General features: G+C 41.1%; 2 protein-coding genes across 4 annotated transcripts; one reads left to right on the forward strand and one right to left on the reverse strand.

Moving 5' to 3' along the window:
• Positions 1-98: 98 nt before the first annotated feature.
• On the forward strand, positions 99-3,289 carry kiss2 (kisspeptin 2). Of its 3 annotated transcripts, XM_061762391.1 has the most exons (3): positions 110-203; positions 1,294-1,349; positions 2,343-3,289. In XM_061762391.1, exons 1-3 carry the CDS (start codon positions 175-177, stop codon positions 2,612-2,614), a joined length of 357 nt encoding a protein of 118 aa, XP_061618375.1. In that variant the 5' UTR covers positions 110-174; the 3' UTR covers positions 2,615-3,289. The 3 variants fall into 3 exon arrangements, 2 of the variants coding, with proteins under 2 accessions (XP_061618375.1, XP_061618374.1); XR_009786577.1 differs by lacking the exon at positions 1,294-1,349 and having other exon boundaries at positions 99-203; positions 2,343-2,481; XM_061762390.1 differs by lacking the exon at positions 110-203 and having other exon boundaries at positions 521-1,349.
• Positions 3,290-4,074: 785 nt separating this feature from the next.
• On the reverse strand, positions 4,075-15,644 carry ldhba (lactate dehydrogenase Ba). Its single transcript, XM_061762389.1, has 8 exons — positions 15,486-15,644; positions 12,888-13,023; positions 12,155-12,272; positions 11,902-12,075; positions 10,865-11,038; positions 10,210-10,327; positions 5,985-6,108; positions 4,075-4,787 (listed from the first exon to the last, which is right to left on the reverse strand). Exons 2-8 carry the CDS (start codon positions 13,014-13,016, stop codon positions 4,620-4,622), a joined length of 1,005 nt encoding a protein of 334 aa, XP_061618373.1. The 5' UTR covers positions 13,017-13,023; positions 15,486-15,644; the 3' UTR covers positions 4,075-4,619.
• Between the last annotated feature and the right edge of the window lie 2,864 nt (positions 15,645-18,508).

An 18,508-nucleotide genomic window follows, 5' to 3' on the forward strand; every position in this document is an offset into this window, starting at 1 on the left:
TGCCAACCTTTAGACCACATACACACACACAAACACACACACACGCACACACACACACACACACACACACACACACGCGCGCGCACACCACGTGACGGTGAAATTTGGTTGAGTGACGTAATTTATGAAGAGCTGATTGTGGAAGGTACAGAACGAATCTCAAGTAAAGGCAGAATGTTCACTTTTAAAGCGGAAATATTATGGTACGAAAAAAACAACAACAAAAAGTGTTTGGGTTTTTTAGTAAGGGGAAAAAAAGCACGTGTGTTGTGCGCCACTGCTTGCTTCAAAAACTGTGACTGTCGATGCTAACCGCTAGCGTGTCAATGGTGTTTTGCTTTGTTCGTTAGCATTAAGGTACGCGGCAAAGCTATGGGGTTTGTGTCAAATACACAAAGTGGAATTTTCTTTGTTTTATGCTCAGTTTGACAGTAAACTTCAACTGTGAGTGGCATTAAAGAGCCTGAAGCGTTTTTTTTTTTAAATATATTATTTAATATTTGCCAAACTGCTGCTTATTGTAAAATGAATTGTGTTTGAAGTATGCTATAATTCTTGCTCCTTGGGTTGTTTTGACAAAAGCGTGTCAGAGACATGTTTTTTAAGACACCCCGGGAACTGTTTTAAATTGTTGGTGGGGAAAAAATACTTAAGATGTCTCTTTTAACCCTTGGATGCATGCGGTCACTACAGTGGACAGCTACTTACAGGAATCTCATTAGTCATGCATCCGAGGGTTAAAATAGGATAAGCCTGAATTCACGTCACGTCATGCAATAATTCACGTGAAAGTGATTCTGGTGTTTACATACTATTATAAATGTAAATGGATGAAATGGTGAATTTCGTAGTGTTTCCCTGAGTGCCCAGTAATAGTTTAAAATCAGCTTTGTTGGCGTACGTCAACGTAGAAAGCAAATGCGGCAAAGACATTATGTAGCGGCTTTGAATCACTGTTCCCCTACACTTATTTAAATGGCTGAAGCAAACTACAACCTGAGGTGTCGACATTTCTGAGAAAAACTTATGAATGATGCATTTCTGCACCACAATTTACGGCCTCTGGGACGTAGATGCACGTGATTGGCTGCGAGATGCCGGGGCACGAGGTTACCTATTCGAGTGAGATATAAAACAAGTCGGAATGGAAGACAGTATTCATATCGTTTGAGTGGCAAAATATAAACAAAATACTTTTCGGCTTTTGGAACGCAACAGAGGAAGGTCGTCTCCCAAGATGAAGCTTGCAGTTCTAGTTGTGATGTGTGGGCTGATTGTTGTTCAAAATCCCAGGTGTCTAGGAGCATCTCTGTCAGGATTTCTAGCTGAGCAGGAATTACAGGGAACGGGTAAGCTGCTGGAAGCATTTTGAAAGTGGAAACAACTTTATTTGTATATAGGTAATGTATAGTGCTTTAGTGAATTACTTTTCATTCATTTGGTGCAGCCAACTATTGCCACTATTAGTGTGTTAGTTAGATTACTTTAACTAATTATACACTAACAAATGTAAATTGAGGGAATGTGCTATCCAAATAATGTCTTATAATTCTATAGTCATGTTCCAATATCATTATCTCATGTAGGCTCTATGTGACCCCCTTTAATTTTATATAATTCGCAAACAGAGACATATGTAAACCAAATGTATTATTAATCTACAAATAACAATAATAATACACATTGTATACAGTATAATATATTATTATATTATATATTATATTATTACAATGATTGCTAAGGTTAATGTCAATGTATTATTTTTCCATATTGAATCATTGACATTATGATTTAATTATCATTGAATTTGCGGTCACCATTTATTTTCTTCTATTCTGTCAGTCTTCTACGAAACACGGACAAAAATGTCATATGTCTAAATGAAATTAAATATATGCACATAAGTAATGTCAATGATGATAAGCCTATACAGTTGTAGTAACAATGACTATGTAGAAAACTGTGTATGACATCACAGCCGGAAAATTTAAATAGCTCTTACGTGGCAATTATATATCATTAGACATGACAACTAAAACAACTGGAATAATAATAATAGTAATTAATAATATTAACACAGTAGTAATATTTGTAATAATGTAATACTATATTTGTTTGAACTTGTAGGCTATGACTGTCATGTTGAGTTTGACTAAACTACTGTCATTAGTGCATGACTTTGATTGGATGGTATCCTTATATTTTATTACACAGTTATTACAACCATATTATCTAACACATATAGCACATATACACAGTCGGATTTTGCAGTTTTTCCAGTTCTGAGTTATTGTCTTAGTTCTTTTACAGGTCTGAGCTTGATTCTCTTGCTGTTGCATTAGGTTCCATCCGCACCCGAAGAAGTACTGTGGGCGACTTTTTGGAGGATCCGAACCTGTGTTTCTCCCTGAGAGAAAACGACACCCAGCAACAGCATCAGCAGCATCTCCTGTGCAACGACCACAGGAACAAGTTCAACATCAACCCATTTGGCCTTCGCTTCGGGAAGCGCTACAATCATGGTTACATCTACAGGAGAGCTGTTCAAAGAGCCAGAGCAAGTAGATTTTCACCTCCAACGCTCTTCCGGCGACAACTGGAGGTGCTGACCTGAAGCAGACTCGTGTGTCCCATGTAGGACTACAAATGGGAAAAGTGTAAAAGAAATTACATTACTTAACCTCTGTAGTTACTGAACACTTAAGTAAGAGCAATGTAACATTATTAAAAAGCTTTACTGCACTGTACTACTTTAATTTCTGTAGTGACTAGGTTTGGCACAAGGTGGCAGTAAAATACTTGTTACAGTCTCTCTTTTTTTTTTTTTTTTAAATCTTGTACAGCAGTCTTTTCTGTCCTGAATGCACTGGACACATCAATCAGAAAAATAAGAGTGAAGGTTATTTCAACTCATGAGAGCAGTCAGGCCTTGATTTTTGGTTTGTTGTGGTTATTTTGTTTAGAAGCATATTGTATTCTGTTTATTCGACATAAGGCTTTATTTTTCAGTCTTGATTTACAATGCAAATCATAAATAGGTTCAATGGAATGATTTCAGATAATATTTCAAATCTTAATTAAGGGGCACTTCAATAAATGAGTTAAGCTTCATTCAATAATTTGTATTGATTTATTTCCAACTTGTACGGCAAGGAAATAACTTAAAATTAAGTCACTGAACCAATTTGATTTTTCACAACCAATCAGCAAAGAAAAGTAGTCAAATGATAATATTGAAATTCAATTTGTTGTTTATTAAACTAACTCAAAGTCAAAACAGAACCTAGACATCTCAACCACATGGTTATCATATATATATTATATAATATATATATATTATTCTATTCTGCCAGTCTTCTAAGAAACACGGACAAATGTCATATATGTAAATAAAATGAAATATATGCACATAAGTAATGGAAATGACGATAATCCTATACAGTTGTACTAACCATGTAATGACTATGCAGTAAATACTTATACACACATACGGCGGAGTAGTTGGAAACGCGAAGAAGATGCCTTCATCCAGCGGATAGAAAATGGCTGATGATCCATCCATCCATTTTCTGAGCCGGTTCTCCTCACTAGGGTCGTGGGCGTGCTGGAGCCTATCCCAGCTATCATCGGACACCCTCAACTGGTTGCCAGCCAATCACAGGGCACATACAACCAAGCAACCATTCACACTCACATCCACACCTACGGGCAATTTAGAGTTGTCAATTAACCTACGATGCATGTTTTTGGTATGTGGTAGGAAACCGGAGTGCCCGGAGAAAACCCACGCAGGCACGGGGAGAACATGCAAACTCCACACAGGCGGGGCCGGGATTTGAACCCCACTCCTCAGAACTGTGAGGCAAACACTCTAACCAGTCGTCCACCGCGCCGGGAAATTTTGACAAGATATTATAAATGGACTAATGTTCAGAAAAAATACAACTGATTTTGAAATTGGGTTCAGCCATGGAATAAATCTGCACTCGACTGATTGGTTTACTAATGGTCATTTTAACATTCACATTTGATACAAATTCAAAGAATTACTAAAAGAAATATACAGAAAGCTCATTGTCCATGGGTTAAATTCATTTATTAAGTGATTGTATCACAGAATAACATACTAACAATTGATTGTTTAAAAGAAAATGTGCTTAAGGCTCCATGACACACTCTTTCCACGTCTTTTGTACTCACCTAAATGTGCTCTAGCATTTCCGCTTAATAATATTGAAAGACGATGAAAACTGCTCGTGGAGTTTTGGGCTCTGAACTAGACATCAAGGTCTGTTTCTTTGACTGTTGGCAAGAGGAACAGAATTGTGATCCAGTTTGGTTGTGAGTCACGTACACAGTATAACGATTACTGCACATCAATCTACAACGCCTTGGTAAAACACTGCAGTTTACTCACAGTTCAGGAGAAAATGTACTCATGTTTTGAAAGGAAAGCCCCAGCCTACATTTCAGCTGAAATGACACCCTCCAAAAACACTGACATTGTGCTTTAAAAGAATGGTAAGGTCTGACCAAGAGGAATGTAGTAAAATGACATTGTGCATGATGACAGACTTCTCGGGATCGTGGTAGTCTAGCTAACGAATGTGCTGCAGTGTTCAAACATCCTTGAGGTCCCTCTGGATGCCCCAGAGAGTGTCAGCGCTCTTCTTCAGCTGAGCCACTTCGCCCTCCGTCAGGGTCATGTTGACCACGCTGCCCACGCCACTGCCGTTCAGAACGCAGGGCAGGGACAGGAAGACCTCTTCTCCGATGCCATACATGCCCTAAATACACACATGTAGTTAGTTCCAGAAGTCTTTGGACTAGTAAATTGTTTTTTTTTTAAATTATTCTTGCCTCTACTGTGTGCTTTGTTGATGACTCACTCATTGTCAGATTGTTCGACACTTATTCATGCAAGACGCTACAGCACTACCCCGTGAATCCACTACGCCTCCAAACATGAGTCCTACGTTAGCACTTTTGTTTTTCTGTCCCTGTGGCTGTTGGGGATTCTGCTCCAAAGACAACAAAGTCCGAGTTTCCCCGTCCTACTCTCTGTGAATTGTGGATTAAGATAACAATGTGTGGATTACGGAGCATTGCACGACTTTGCCCCAAGACAAACTCCCAATTTTCAAAGTCTCATTATCTTGACTGTGAAGTTAAGGTGGAGTGTTGATACTTATTGGAGGTTTTAAAGAGATTTATTATTGGGTGTAAATTTATATCCTGGATTTCACGTTTCTATTATTCTCCTGAAGCAAATATAAGCACCAACGGGATACAATTGCAATTTTTCACACTTGGTAGAGAATCCCAATTTAGAAATTCTTTTGGACTCCAGGGACTATCCAATCATACCCGTATCCATGATAATCACCTCTTTCTTCCTCCCAACACAGATGTACAGTAGCTCTCTGTCAGGCCTCTTCAGGCTAAGAGATAGCAGTGTTTTTGCAAGTTTCAGCGATTTACGTGCAAAATCCAACCGCCCAAAATCACACTTATTTCCATAGTTCAAAATTCCTAACTTTGTTTACATCAAACTAAGCATATTTTCCAAACATTCCACCAAAGTCACGACTGGACTCAATTTTGGACATCTCCCAAAACGAGAAAGGTTTCATCTCCAAAATTTACCACCAAATTTCCAATGTTAGCAAAATATCTCTTTATAAGATAAAGAAAGCTTGGGAATAAGAAATTGGTACAGTTATATATGACATATTGTTCAAATAATAGTAGTACTAATAGTACAAGTACTAGTCATAATAGTGTCTTATATTTTTCTCTTTATTTTTAAATGCTTTTAAAAGCACATTGACTTACCTTGTGTATGAAAATGTACTCTGTAAATCTGCTTTTCTTTTTTTTCTTCTTTTATATATACATATATATATACATATCAAGTCCCACCACTATAAACAAAAGCAAATATTTCAAAGGGTATTATTTTTGTGCGCAATCATGCATCTGACCTTGACCATGGTGGAAACTGGGTGGATGCGGCTCATGTTCTTGACGATGCTCTCGGTCAGGTCAGCCACGCTCAAGCCGATGGCCCAGTTGGTGTAACCCTTCAGCTTGATCACCTCATAGGCACTGGCACACAATGCAACACTGTTAATGTAATGTTGACATAATGTCACCCTGAATCTTTTTTTTTTTTTTAAAGAGCCATTTAAATTATTTCCAGTCAAAGCATGAAATAAAATGAACCTATAATTTTCTGAGAAAAGAAAACCATTACTGTCGAGTGTGTTCATAATTGCATAAGTGAGTGTTAAAATACCCAGCTCTTAATACCCAGTAGCCTGAACACTGGTGGACAGATTGCATTAAGCCAACCAATGTTTCACAGAACAATCCCATGAGGCCATTTGTACTAAAACCCGCCGTCACCGCTTGGCCTCAAATAACAAAGGCACTCTTATTTTGCCCACAGAGACAACAGCATCAAAAACAATCAATTGATGTATTGTCTCTTTTTAAACACCAGGAGATGATTTACAGGCAGGATAAACATAACAGTGACAAGTAGAGTCTTCAACTTACATAAATATATAAATACATTTAAATTACTCCTACTCTTGTTTCTTTCTATTCAACTTTTGTCTGTAAAGTTATTCATATTAAGGGTCTCAAACAGCATGTTAATTTTCAGTGAAAGTGAACTGCAACAAACACCAACTGCCTTCATGTCTTCCCTCACGACATCCACCAACCTTCTCTTTGGTCTTCCTCTAGCTCTCTTGGCTGGCAGCTCCATCCTCATCATCCTTCTACCAATATACTCACTATTTCTCCTCTGGACGTGTCCAAACCATCGAAGTCTGCTCTCTCTAACTTTGTCTCCAAAACATCAAACCTTGACTGTCCCTCTGATGAGCTCATTTCTAATTTTATCCAACCTGCTCACTCCTAGAGTAAACCTCAACATCTTCATTTCCGCCACCTCCAACTTTGCTTCCTCTTGTCTCTTCAGTGCCACTGTCACTAATCTAACTGTTCCTCCACCTGCTCCCTGCTTTCACTGCAGATCACAATGTCATCTGCAAAAATCATGATCCACGGTTTCATGATCCACGGGGATTAACCTCATCTGTCAGCCTATCCATCACCACTGCAAACAGGAAGAGGCTCAGGGCTGATCCCTGATGCAGACCCACCTCCACCTTAAATTCGTCTGACACACCTACAGCACACCTCACCGCTGTTCTGCTGCCCTCGTACATGTCCTGTATTATTCTAACATACTTCTCTGCCACTCCAGACATCCGCATGCAGTACCACAGTTCCTCTCTGGGTACTCTGTCATAGGGTTTCTCTAGATCTACAAAGACACAATGGAGCTCCTTCTGACCTTCTCTGTACTTTTCCATCAACATCCTCAAGGCAAATAATGCATCTGTGGTACTCTTTCTCGGCATGAAACCATACTGTTGCTCGCAAATACTCACTTCTGTCCTGAGTCTAGCCTCCACTACTCTTTCCCATAACTTCATTGTGTGGCTCATCAACTTTATTCCTCTATAGTTCCCACAGCTCTGCACATCACCCTTGTTCTTAAAAATGGGCACCAGCACACTTTTCCTCCATTCCTCAGGCATCTTCTCAGCTAGAATTCTATTGAACAAGCTGGTCAAAAACTCCACAGCCACCTGTCCTGGATGATTCCTAGCCACAGGAATGTCATCAGGACCAACTGCCTTTCCATTTTTCATCCTCTTTAATGCCTTTCTAACTTCCCCCTTACTAATTATTGCCACTTCCTGGTCCACCACACTTGCCTCTTCTACTCGCCCTTCTCTCTCATTTTCCTCATTCATCAACTCCTCGAAGTATTCTTTCCATCTAGCTAGCACACTGCTGGCACCAGTCAACACATTTCCATCTCTATCCTTAATCACCCTAACCTGCTGCACATCCTTCCCATCTCTATCCCTCTGTCTGGCCAGCCTGTATAGATCATTTTCTCCTTTAGTATCCAACCTGCCATACATGTCATCATATGCCTCTTGTTTGGCCTTTGCCACCTCTACCTTTGCCCTGTGTCGCAGCTCAATGGATTCCGTTCGCCTCTCCTCGGTTCTCTTAGTGTCCCACTTCTTCTTAGCTAACCTTTTTCCTTGTAAGAGTTCCTGTGAGGTTCCACCACCAAGTCTCCTTCTCTCCTTTCCTGCCAGAAGATACACCAAGTACTCTCCTGCCTGCCTCTCTAATCACCTTGGCTGTAGTGGTCCAGTCTTCCGGAAGCTCCTCCTGTCCACCGAGAGTCTGTCTCACCTCTTCCTGAAAATCTGCACAACACTCGTTCTGTCTCAGCTTCCACCACATGGTTCTCTGCTCTGCCTTCGTCTTCCTAATCTTCCTCTCCACCACCAGAGTCATCTTACACACCACCATCCTATGCTGTCTAGCCAGACTCTCCCCTACCACAACCTTACAGTCGGTAACCTCCTTCAGATTACATCGTCTGCACGTAAAATGTAATCCACCTGCGTGCTTCTACCACCGCTCTTGTAGGTTACCCTATGTTCCGGCCTCTTCTGGAAAACAGTGTTCACTACATCCATTTGCATCCTTTTTTCAAAGTCTACCACCATCTGTCCCTCCAAGTTCCTTTCCTGGATGTCGTACTTACCCATCACTTCTTCATCACCCCTATTTCCTTCACCAACATGTCCATTACAATCTGCACCAATCACGGCTCTCTCTGTCGGGGATGCTCAGAACTACTTCGTCTAGCTCCTTCCAGAATTTCTCTTTCACCTCTAGGTCACATCCTACCTGCGGGGCATGGCCACTAATCACATTATACATAACACCCTCAATTTCAAGTTTCAGCCTCATAACTTGATCTGATACTCTTTTCACCTCCAAGACATCCTTAGCCAACTCTTCTTTTAAAATAACCCCGACTCCATTTCTCTTCCCATCTACACCATGGTAAAACAATTTAAACCCTGCCCTTAAACTTCTAGCCTTACTGCCTTTCCACCTGGTCTCCTGGAGACACAATATATCAACCTTTCAACTAATCTTCATGTCAACAAACTCCTGAGATTTTCCTGTCATAGTCCCAACATTCAAAGTCCCCACATTCAGTTCTAGGCTCTGTGCTTTCCTCTTCTCTTTCTGCTGAAGAACCCGCTTTCCACCTCTTCTTCTTCTTCGACTTCGACCCACAGTAGCTGAATTTCCACCGGCGCCCTGCAGGTTGACGGTGATCGGTGGCACAACAATATTGTGCTAAACTAGCAAAATATAAAATTCTGGATAAAAAGTATTTTTTGATCTTTAATACTCACAGGCATCTTTTCTTTATTGGCTATGAAAATTAAGAATATTACTGCCTCTTACGGAGTCACTAACAATAGTAGTCGAAGAAGAAATCTATTCTTCGTTTGTGTCTGCATGATTGTATTACACTGCCTCCTAGTGGCCAAGATGGGGACACCAGAGAGAACAACACAATGAAATGAATTACAGCATTAAATCATCAAACTGTTGAATCCATCCATCCATCCATTTTCTGAGCCGCTTCTCCTCACTAGGGTCGCGGGCGTGCTGGAGCCTATCCCAGCTGTCATCGGGCAGGAGGCGGGGTACACCCTGAACTGGTTGCCAGCCAATCGCAGGGCACATAGGAACAAACAACCATTCGCACTCACAGTCATGCCTACGGGCAATTTAGAGTCTCCAATTCATGCATGTTTTTGGGATGTGGGAGGAAACCGGAGTACCCGGAGAAAACCCACGCAGGCACGGGGAGAACATGCAAACTCCACACAGGCGGGGCCGGGGATTGAACCCGGGTCCTCAGAACTGTGAGGCTGACGCTCTAACCAGTCGGCCACCGTGCCGCCACTGTTGAATCCTTTACATTCTATTTAAGTTTGTTATTACTCTATTTTTGTATAAAGTAAATTATTATAGTGCTGTTTTTCTTGATTGAAAAAACTAAAACAAACCTTTTGGGGGGGAGGCGGAACAGATTAACGGCATTTCCATTCATTTCATTTCACACGTTATTTATATTCTTCATTCTACATTACATTACAAACAGAGCGCGTTTTTTTGCATGTACTCTGCAGTAACGTGGGGCATTTGGCTAGCAAATCTGCCTCACGGTCAGAGGTTCTGGGTTTGGAATCTCAGCTCGGAACTGGATCAGTGGCCATTTACTCTCACGCGGCGTACCTGTCCACCACAGCCTTATGTGTGGCCTTCCACTGTTCTTTATCGCCATCCGTGCCGATCTCGGGATTCAACTTCTGCAAGTTGACGCCAGCGACATTTGCACCACTCCACACAGGCACTGGAATAGAGGCACCACAGGAGTTACACCCTAAAGGTCCACAAAGGTGAGTATGGGGGGTTGGGTTATGGTACTGACGACTTCACAAGTGCTCCTTTCCTTGTCACAAAGGTCACTCAAAGCAGGCTCTTGTTCTTGACCTTTGATCCTGGACACCCACATTTTGACTGTGAGGTAGCCGATTGCAGCTTCCCCATACACATTTTGAAAACTTTAGAAAATGTTTAGTTGTGGTTCCCCTTCGAAAGCAAGAAATTCAATCACAGCTCTGTGCTAACCAACAATTATGTCAGTCCTAAAATGGCTGACCGGAACCGTACAGGCTTAAACAAAACATGTGTGATCAAAATAAACCTTTAAAGAAGTATTTAAACTACAATCTGTGAAAATGTCAGGAAAATGTTTCAATTATTAGTAGTTTAATTTAAATTGGGCTCATTCCTTTTTGACGGCCCTTGGACTTTTTCATATTTGAAAAACACACAAGGCATGCTAAATAATCATAGACAGTTGAGCCTGTTCATTGTGAGCACTCACCGCTGGTGTCTCCATGCTCACCCAGCACCCAGCCGTTGAAGGAACTAGCATGGATGCCAAGGCGTTCGGCCATCATGAAGCGAAAGCGGGCCGAGTCCAGGTTGGTGCCGCTGCCGATGACGCGGTGTTTGGGCAGGCCGCTCAGCTTCCAGGTCACGTAGGTGAGTATGTCCACTGTGAAAGGGTGTGTTTGAATCAAATAATGACAACACACATATGCAACCACATTACATTTTTCAACAAATATGCCTCTAGTTTCAACTGCCTTCATCAACTGCCTTCAGGTCCGACCTCATGATACAGTAGACCTCAACGTACATCACCATTCACTTATCGTGTTTTTCTTGCAGCTTTTTCAACACTTATTTAAAAAAAATAAGTACCAGCTTCAAATGGATTCAAGAAGAAGACAAAGAATATACTGTACATCGGAGATTAAAGTAGATACAGCTGTGATTGAATTGTAGCCGCTTGTCCTTTGCCTTTGATCCTGGACACCCACTTTTTGACTGTGCTGTAGCCTATTGCAGCTTCTTCATAAACCTTTTGAAAATATTTAGTGGTGGGTTCCCTTCCAAAGCGAGTAATTCAATCACAACTCTGCTTCTGACAGATTTAAATAAAACTTTTTTTTTAATTTATTTATTTATTTAATAAAGCTACAAACTGTGAAAATTTCTGGGGAAAGAAAATCTATTATTAAAAGCTCGAATTAAATTGGGATCATTACTTTTTGACTGCCCCTCGTAAATTGCATTTGTGACCAAATTTTGCAGGTGTATGTAGCCTTGTGAATAATCTAGCCACTCAGTTTCAGCCCTTACTTCCAATCCACATGGAATAAGGTACACGTTTAGCATGACAGATTGCACAGAGGGCTCTGTCTCCTTTTCAAGCCCAAAAAACATGATAGTCGACGCCACTCTCTAAACGTCATTGTGGAGTAATAAAGTCGACTAGTCTGTCCAAGCCGTACTGTATACCCTATGTATTTTACTGCAACAACTGTAAACCCTGCACAGCTGTGTTATATTTACCAGGGTTGGAGACAACGATGAGTGTGCACTGTGGGCTGTGCTTCATTATCTGAGGGATGATGGACTTGAAGACGTTTACGTTCCTCTGTACTAGGTTGAGTCGGCTCTCGCCCTCTTGTTGGCGGACTCCGGCAGTCACCACTACCAAGCGAGAGTTGGCAGTAACTGCATAGTCTGGAAAGGGAGAATGAGAGTTATTGTAATCACGCGGGATTATGATAAGGTAGCGCTAACTGTAGCAGTGTATTCTGACCTTTGTCCGCAACAATCTTGGAGGTCTTGAGAAAAAGGCTACCGTGCTGCAGGTCCATCACCTCTCCCTTCAGGCGATCCTCCATCACATCCACCAGAGCTAGCTCATCACACAAATCCTTGCAAAAGCAACAAAAGAATCATTTCCCAGAAGCAAAATAAAAAAGTTGGGGGGGGGGGAGGGATGAGGGATTTTGAGTGTACGGTGTAATTTTTTTTGTGGTAAAACAAACACTTCATAGTAAAACATTAAACAGTAAAAAAAATAATAATAATTTAAATAATTAAAATACATTACAAGCAATAAAATGTACATAGTGTTCAGTACTACTGTGCATTACTGCATGTTAAAGAGTTTAAAAGGTGTTTAAGAGTATATAAAGTGTTGATAAGAGTATGGTTGAGGTTAATAGAAGTGCTCGGAAGATTAATACGAATCTGGGTAGGTTCTTTAAAATATGTATAAATATTAAAAAATATATATGTGTGTCACTACTTCTTAGATTTCACCTATTGTGGGGGTGGTCTGGAAACTAACCCCCGTTTCACCTATCATGGGTGGGTCGGGAACATATCCCTCGCCATATACGGGGTTCACTGTACTTACACAAATTCTTCATAAAAGAGAGGGAGCTGTTTTACCTGTGAAGGTGCGACCAGCTTCATATTTTCCTACATTTTAGTTTCCTATAGGTGGCACACCGTGACAGTACTTTTGATACTGAGTGTCTTACCCGCAGTAGGATGCTGATGGCGCAGGCCATGCCCACTTGGCCCACTCCGACCACCGTCACTTTGTTCCTGGGGGGCTCTGTACTGCTACCTGGTACGGGGCTAATGAGTTTCTGTAGCACCGACGACATGATGGAGCTGCAGGGGAGCAAACGATGTGTCAAACAGCACAGAGGTTGTCTTCTGCCATCTTGTCAACTTTGGCTGACTCATGCACATACTGCAGTGTCCTTAAATAAAGATAGCAGAAGAACGCGCATACAAAGGCCACAACATTTTCACAGGCACAATCTAATGACATCCAAGCTAATAATCAATTTCTACCTGCTTTTTTTTTTATAGAATTAAAAATGCTCAATTTTGATCGACACTGCCAGATGTATTAATTTACCAATGTGATTAAATTGTGGTTGTTATGGCGAAATTGAGTGCATCCTGAAAACTGTAGCTGTTCACTCAAAAGAGGTTCCACGGTAATATATAATGGTTATGAAGGTAATTTTTCTTATAACTACTTGTAATGACCCACATTTACATGATTACTTTAAAATACAGATAAATGTAGTTCAATATGCTCTTAAACAAAATGGAAGATATCAATTAAAATTTAACATTTACACTGAAAAAAACTCAAAATCTTAGAATATTGGTCTTATTTCTCTTCAAAACTAATCTGATTACACTTAAAATTAGACTTATCCAGTAAAAATTGATTATCTTGCAAATGGAAAACAATATTTGTAGTTAAATGATCCAAGGCGGCACGGTGGCCGACTGGTTAGAGCGTCAGCCTCACAGTTCTGAGGTGCGGGGTTCAATCCCCGTCCCCGCCTGTGTGGAGTTTGCATGTTCTCCCCGTGCCTGCGTGGGTTTTCTCCGGGCACTCCGGTTTCCTCCCACATCCCAACAACATGCATTAATTGGAGACTCTAAATTGCCCGTAGGCATGACTGTGAGTGCGAATGGTTGTTAGTTTCTATGTGCCCTGCGATTGGCTGGCAACCAGTTCAGGGTGTACCCCGCCTCCTGCCCGATGACAGCTGGGATAGGCTCCAGCACGCCCGCGACCCTAGTGAGGAGAAGCGGCTCAGAAAATGGATGGATGGATAAATGATCCAATGTAATTAACGTGGAGTTCCCCAGGGATCAATCATTGGTCCAATATTATTTATCCATCCAACCGCTTAGCCTCACTAGGATTGCGGGCGTGCTGGAGCCTATCCCTGCTATCTTCGGGCGAGAGGCGGGGTACACCCTGAACTGGTCGCCAGCCAATCGCAGGGCATATATAAACAAACAACCATTCGGATTCACATTCACACCTACGGGCAATTTAGAGTATTCAATGATAATCTACCATGCATGTTTTTGGGATGTGTCTGGAGCACTTGGACAAAATCCAGGAAGGTACAGGGAGAACATGCCAACTCCACACAGGCAAGGCCGGATTTGAACCCAGGTCCTCAGAACTGTGAGGCAAATGTGCCAACCAGTAATTCACCATGCCGCCCAATATTAAATAATAATATATATAGAAAATATATATAATATAATATATATAATATAAAATAGTAAATAATATTTATAAGACAAATACTCGGTAAGAGTTAGAGTTTTTGCAGTGTATATCCTTTAAGTGTGTTGCTGGGCACACTTGATGCGAAACCTCGAGCACATCGCAAGTCACAACTGTTATAAATAGGAAAATACAGCTAATTGACTCAAAAACGAAAATCTGCCATCAATTGAACCCATGCATTATGTACATGCTTATTTACGGTGTGTCCAAAAAATTACCGAATGCTATCAATCTCAAATGCATGGTTGGTGACAAAATGGGGACACCGTGCACAGCTAAAACTGGTTTCCAAGTATGCAGATAAAGCATCCACTATGCTCTAATGTACCTCATGCAAATTAGTATTGTCGACCTATAAACGGCCAGTAGTTTGGGTTAAACTGGCGTCATTTCCCCTCTTTTCCTCGAAAATAATCAAATAATGTATGTAAGTTTATCACATTTTAATCTTTTTTTAACTCATGAGCAAGATGCCTCATTTTAGCCTCCCAAAAAATCAGCCAAATGTGATCTAATCAGGATGAGCAACCATACTCTTGTGTATACACCCAGTCGGTACATTTTTTATTTTGTAATAAAATTTCTGATTATTGAACTACCATTGAGCTTATGTAATTGTTGAGTGCGGCCAAGTACTGCACAGTACTCCTTTTTTCCCCCCTTAATATATATTATTATGTATTATGTTATGTATGACTCATACCATTTTAGTTCAAATTATCTCAGTCACCAGTGAAATATACGATTATTAACCAGTTAAACTACCAGTTGTTGAAAAAAAAAAAAAAAAAATCTTTATAAAACCTTTTGTATATGAGGCGATTATGGAGCTCAAGCGACACAAACGCGTCTTTTAAATCTCTTTGAACGTGTGTGCTCGAATGATGTGATGAGTGTAATTTGGCGCATTTCAACTAAAGGCATCCATTGCTGGTGCGTCGGTGCACACGCACGATCGCCCCCACCCCCAAACCATAGACGACCGCAACGACCATTCCAATATAATAATCAGACGACTTACGTTTTGCGGGGTTTTTTATATCCGTTATTTGAACCTTGTCAGGGGCAGGTGGCGAGTCTGAGAGGCGAGGATCTAAAGTGTGGGAGGAGGAAGAGGATGAGGAGGAGGGTGGATGAGCGTGAGGATTACGTGACGATATCCAGCCAACTTTTTTTTTTTTTTCTTTTTTTCCTCTCTTCTTCTTCCATGGCAGACAGGGTGGCATTGTCTCCTGTGCTAAATAGCTGAGACGATTAAAAACAAGGTCACATTGTCACTTCCAGGGATGACTGAATTGAAACCATTTCAGCACCCTGAAAATATTTGGAATAAGTGGATTAACAAAGTCGGTCAGGCACGCGTCGCTGATACTACAAGTCCCACAATGCACCAGAACAGCTGGCTGAAAAGCAACGTCCCATTTTCTTTCAAACAAATAAATTAATTAATTACACGACACTATGCCTAACGAATACATTTAGTAAGCAAAATAAATCACATCTGACTCCAATTTTGTTGTTATAAAAAAAAAAAAATAATACAAATAAAAATGTAAACTCTTATAAAGGTCATTTTGCTACATACTGGAATAAAAGTACTTAATTTTCGGCTGCACAGTGTATTTATGCATAATATTAAAACTTTATTTTCAAAGATTGACATTAAACTGGTAATAATACATCTCTTACCGCTGATTAACTAATAGGTTTATATGTAAGATGATCATGTGTATACTTTCCCAGGAATATAACATTAGTAAGGGTAGATATTCAAGATCATGCAGGGGGCATCTTACTCCATATGACAGGGGGGGCGTCTGGCCCACAAAGTTATATTTGTACAGTTTTACATATTTCCAAACAAGTATGTATATATTTTTTTGTTCAAACAAATTAATCACCCTCCACAAGGCTCTCATGTTAAAATGGTATGGAAAATGAATGAATGAATTTAAGATCGACCGTCACAGTTCAGTCAAAGCCAGTTTGCAGATCATTTCACTTCACAGTCGAGATGGTCAGGCTTTGAAGATGGTCAGGCTTTGAAGACAGGAAAGTTGCCTTGGGTCAAAGTGATGCAATGTTTCGTAATCCACAGATAGTAGGTCACGAAATGATTCAGATTTCACTGTTGTCTTAAGCCACGATTCACAGAGAGCAGAAAAGGGCCAACTCCCACCTTGTTGACTGTGTAGCAGAATCCCGAACAGCCACGGGGACAGGAACAGATCGTGATTGGCTGACAGTTTGGCTTTCTGTCACGGCAGACTGTGACAGCCTGATTATATAAAAGACTTCCATTCACCTGATGTTGACTGGCAACCAGAGCTCATTTTAATATTATAGGTCTTAGATTTCAATCAAATGTCAGTAAATGCTTAGGGTGGGTTTAATAGCAATAACTACACCCTCCAAATGCACATTGCACCAACAACCCAAACTGCAGCCGATGGTGTGACATATACCGTTTGCATGAGAACATGTTGTACCCTGCAACCCGTGCTGATGCTGCCCACGTCACAGCATAATGGCGGTGACGATACAGGCTGGTACCCAATAGGACGTAGCGGTTGTGCTTCGCTCCCCATCCAATGGAATTAGAGGATGCTCATCTCTTAAAGGCACCAATGGGCTGCATGAGGAGCTTTTGTGTGGACGTTTGAGGACCGTTGCATTTGAACCATGAAGTGAGTGAGAGTGTGCGGGGGTTTGGGGGATTAGGCTTGGAAGGAGGCGGGGCTGTCGTGCGATTACATAACAACACAATGGCCCATCATGGAATGCCTCACGCAATTATTTCATCCTCCAGCTTTAACTGCCCTCTATATTCACATACAATTTGGGGCGAGAAACAGCTATCACTTGCATCGCCAGTCAAATAATGTCTTATAATATGATCTGCACTAAATAGTTTCCCAGTAGCTGCATCTGTCGGATAATGATTGTTTACGCTCGTGTACAATTTGGGTACTTTTTTTTTCTAGTTTTTTAACATTAAAGCGGATCCAACTACCGGAGACAAATTCCTTGTGTGTTTTTTTGGACATATTTGGCAAAATAAAGATGATTCTGATTATCTTTATGGACAGAATTCTAGGTGCAGGGGGTCCGGTTGCGTGGCCTCAGTATTCTGTCTGTGCTTTTTGCAAATGAGATGGTTCTGATGGCTCCATCGTTCCACAATCTTCAACCCTCACTGGAGCGGTTTTAAGACGACTGTGAAGCAGTTGATATGAGAATCGGCACTTCCAAATCTGAGGCCATGGTCCTCAGTCGGAAAAGGGTGGTGTGCCCTTTTTTTGAGGAAGAGATCCTGCCCCGATTAGGAGTTCAAGTATCTTTGGGTCTTCTTCACGAGTAAGGGAAGAATGGAGCATGAGATCGACAAGCAGATCGGTGCAGCGTCTGCGGTGATGCGGACTCTGTATCGGTCTGTCGTGGTGAAGAAGGAGCTGAGCGGAAAGGGCAATGCTCTCGATTTACCGGTCAATCAACATTCCTACCCTCACCTATGTGTCAGGAGCTCTGGGTCGTGACTGAAAGAACAAGATCGCGGTTACAAGCGGGCAAAATGATTTTCCTCCGCAGGGTGTCCAGACTCTTCCTAAAAAAATAGGGTGAGAAGCTCAGTCATCCGGGAGGGGCTCCGAAGAGTACGAGAGGAGCCAGACGACGTGGCTCTCTGCTGAGGTGTTCCAGGCACGTCCCACTCGGAGAAGGCTCCATGAAGATCCAGAACCCAACTAGTACTCCGCACTGGAACTTTTCACTAATTGGTTAATTCTGAGCCCAGCCACATCCCAGTTGTATGAGGGTGTGCACACTTGTGCAACCACATTGTTTCAGTTATTTTTACTTCCCCTCTCGAAAATATATAAATATATTTTTGGAAATACTTGAGTCTTACAGGTTATATTAATGGTGTTTTTTTTTTTATTTAATGATTTAGCTTGGTCTAAATTTTTTATATCACAGAAACCTGGCATTTGAACGGAGCGTGTAAACTTTATATCCACTGTATGTTGATGGACGCTAGGACAAGTC

This window comes from Phyllopteryx taeniolatus, chromosome 22 (assembly GCF_024500385.1).
Source record: "Phyllopteryx taeniolatus isolate TA_2022b chromosome 22, UOR_Ptae_1.2, whole genome shotgun sequence".
Taxonomy (NCBI): domain Eukaryota; kingdom Metazoa; phylum Chordata; class Actinopteri; order Syngnathiformes; family Syngnathidae; genus Phyllopteryx; species Phyllopteryx taeniolatus.

Coding starts and splice junctions, on each gene's coding strand:
- kiss2 (XM_061762390.1), top strand. CDS start 1,238: ATGAAGCTTGCAGTTCTAGTTGTGATGTGTGGGCTGATTGTTGTTCAA. Junction 1,350..2,342: donor GCAGGAATTACAGGGAACGG/GTAAGCTGCTGG, acceptor CTGTTGCATTAG/GTTCCATCCGCACCCGAAGA.
- ldhba (XM_061762389.1), bottom strand. CDS start 13,016: ATGTCGTCGGTGCTACAGAAACTCATTAGCCCCGTACCAGGTAGCAGT. Junction 12,273..12,887: donor CCATCAGCATCCTACTGCGG/GTAAGACACTCA, acceptor TGCTTTTGCAAG/GATTTGTGTGATGAGCTAGC. Junction 12,076..12,154: donor CAAGATTGTTGCGGACAAAG/GTCAGAATACAC, acceptor CTCCCTTTCCAG/ACTATGCAGTTACTGCCAAC.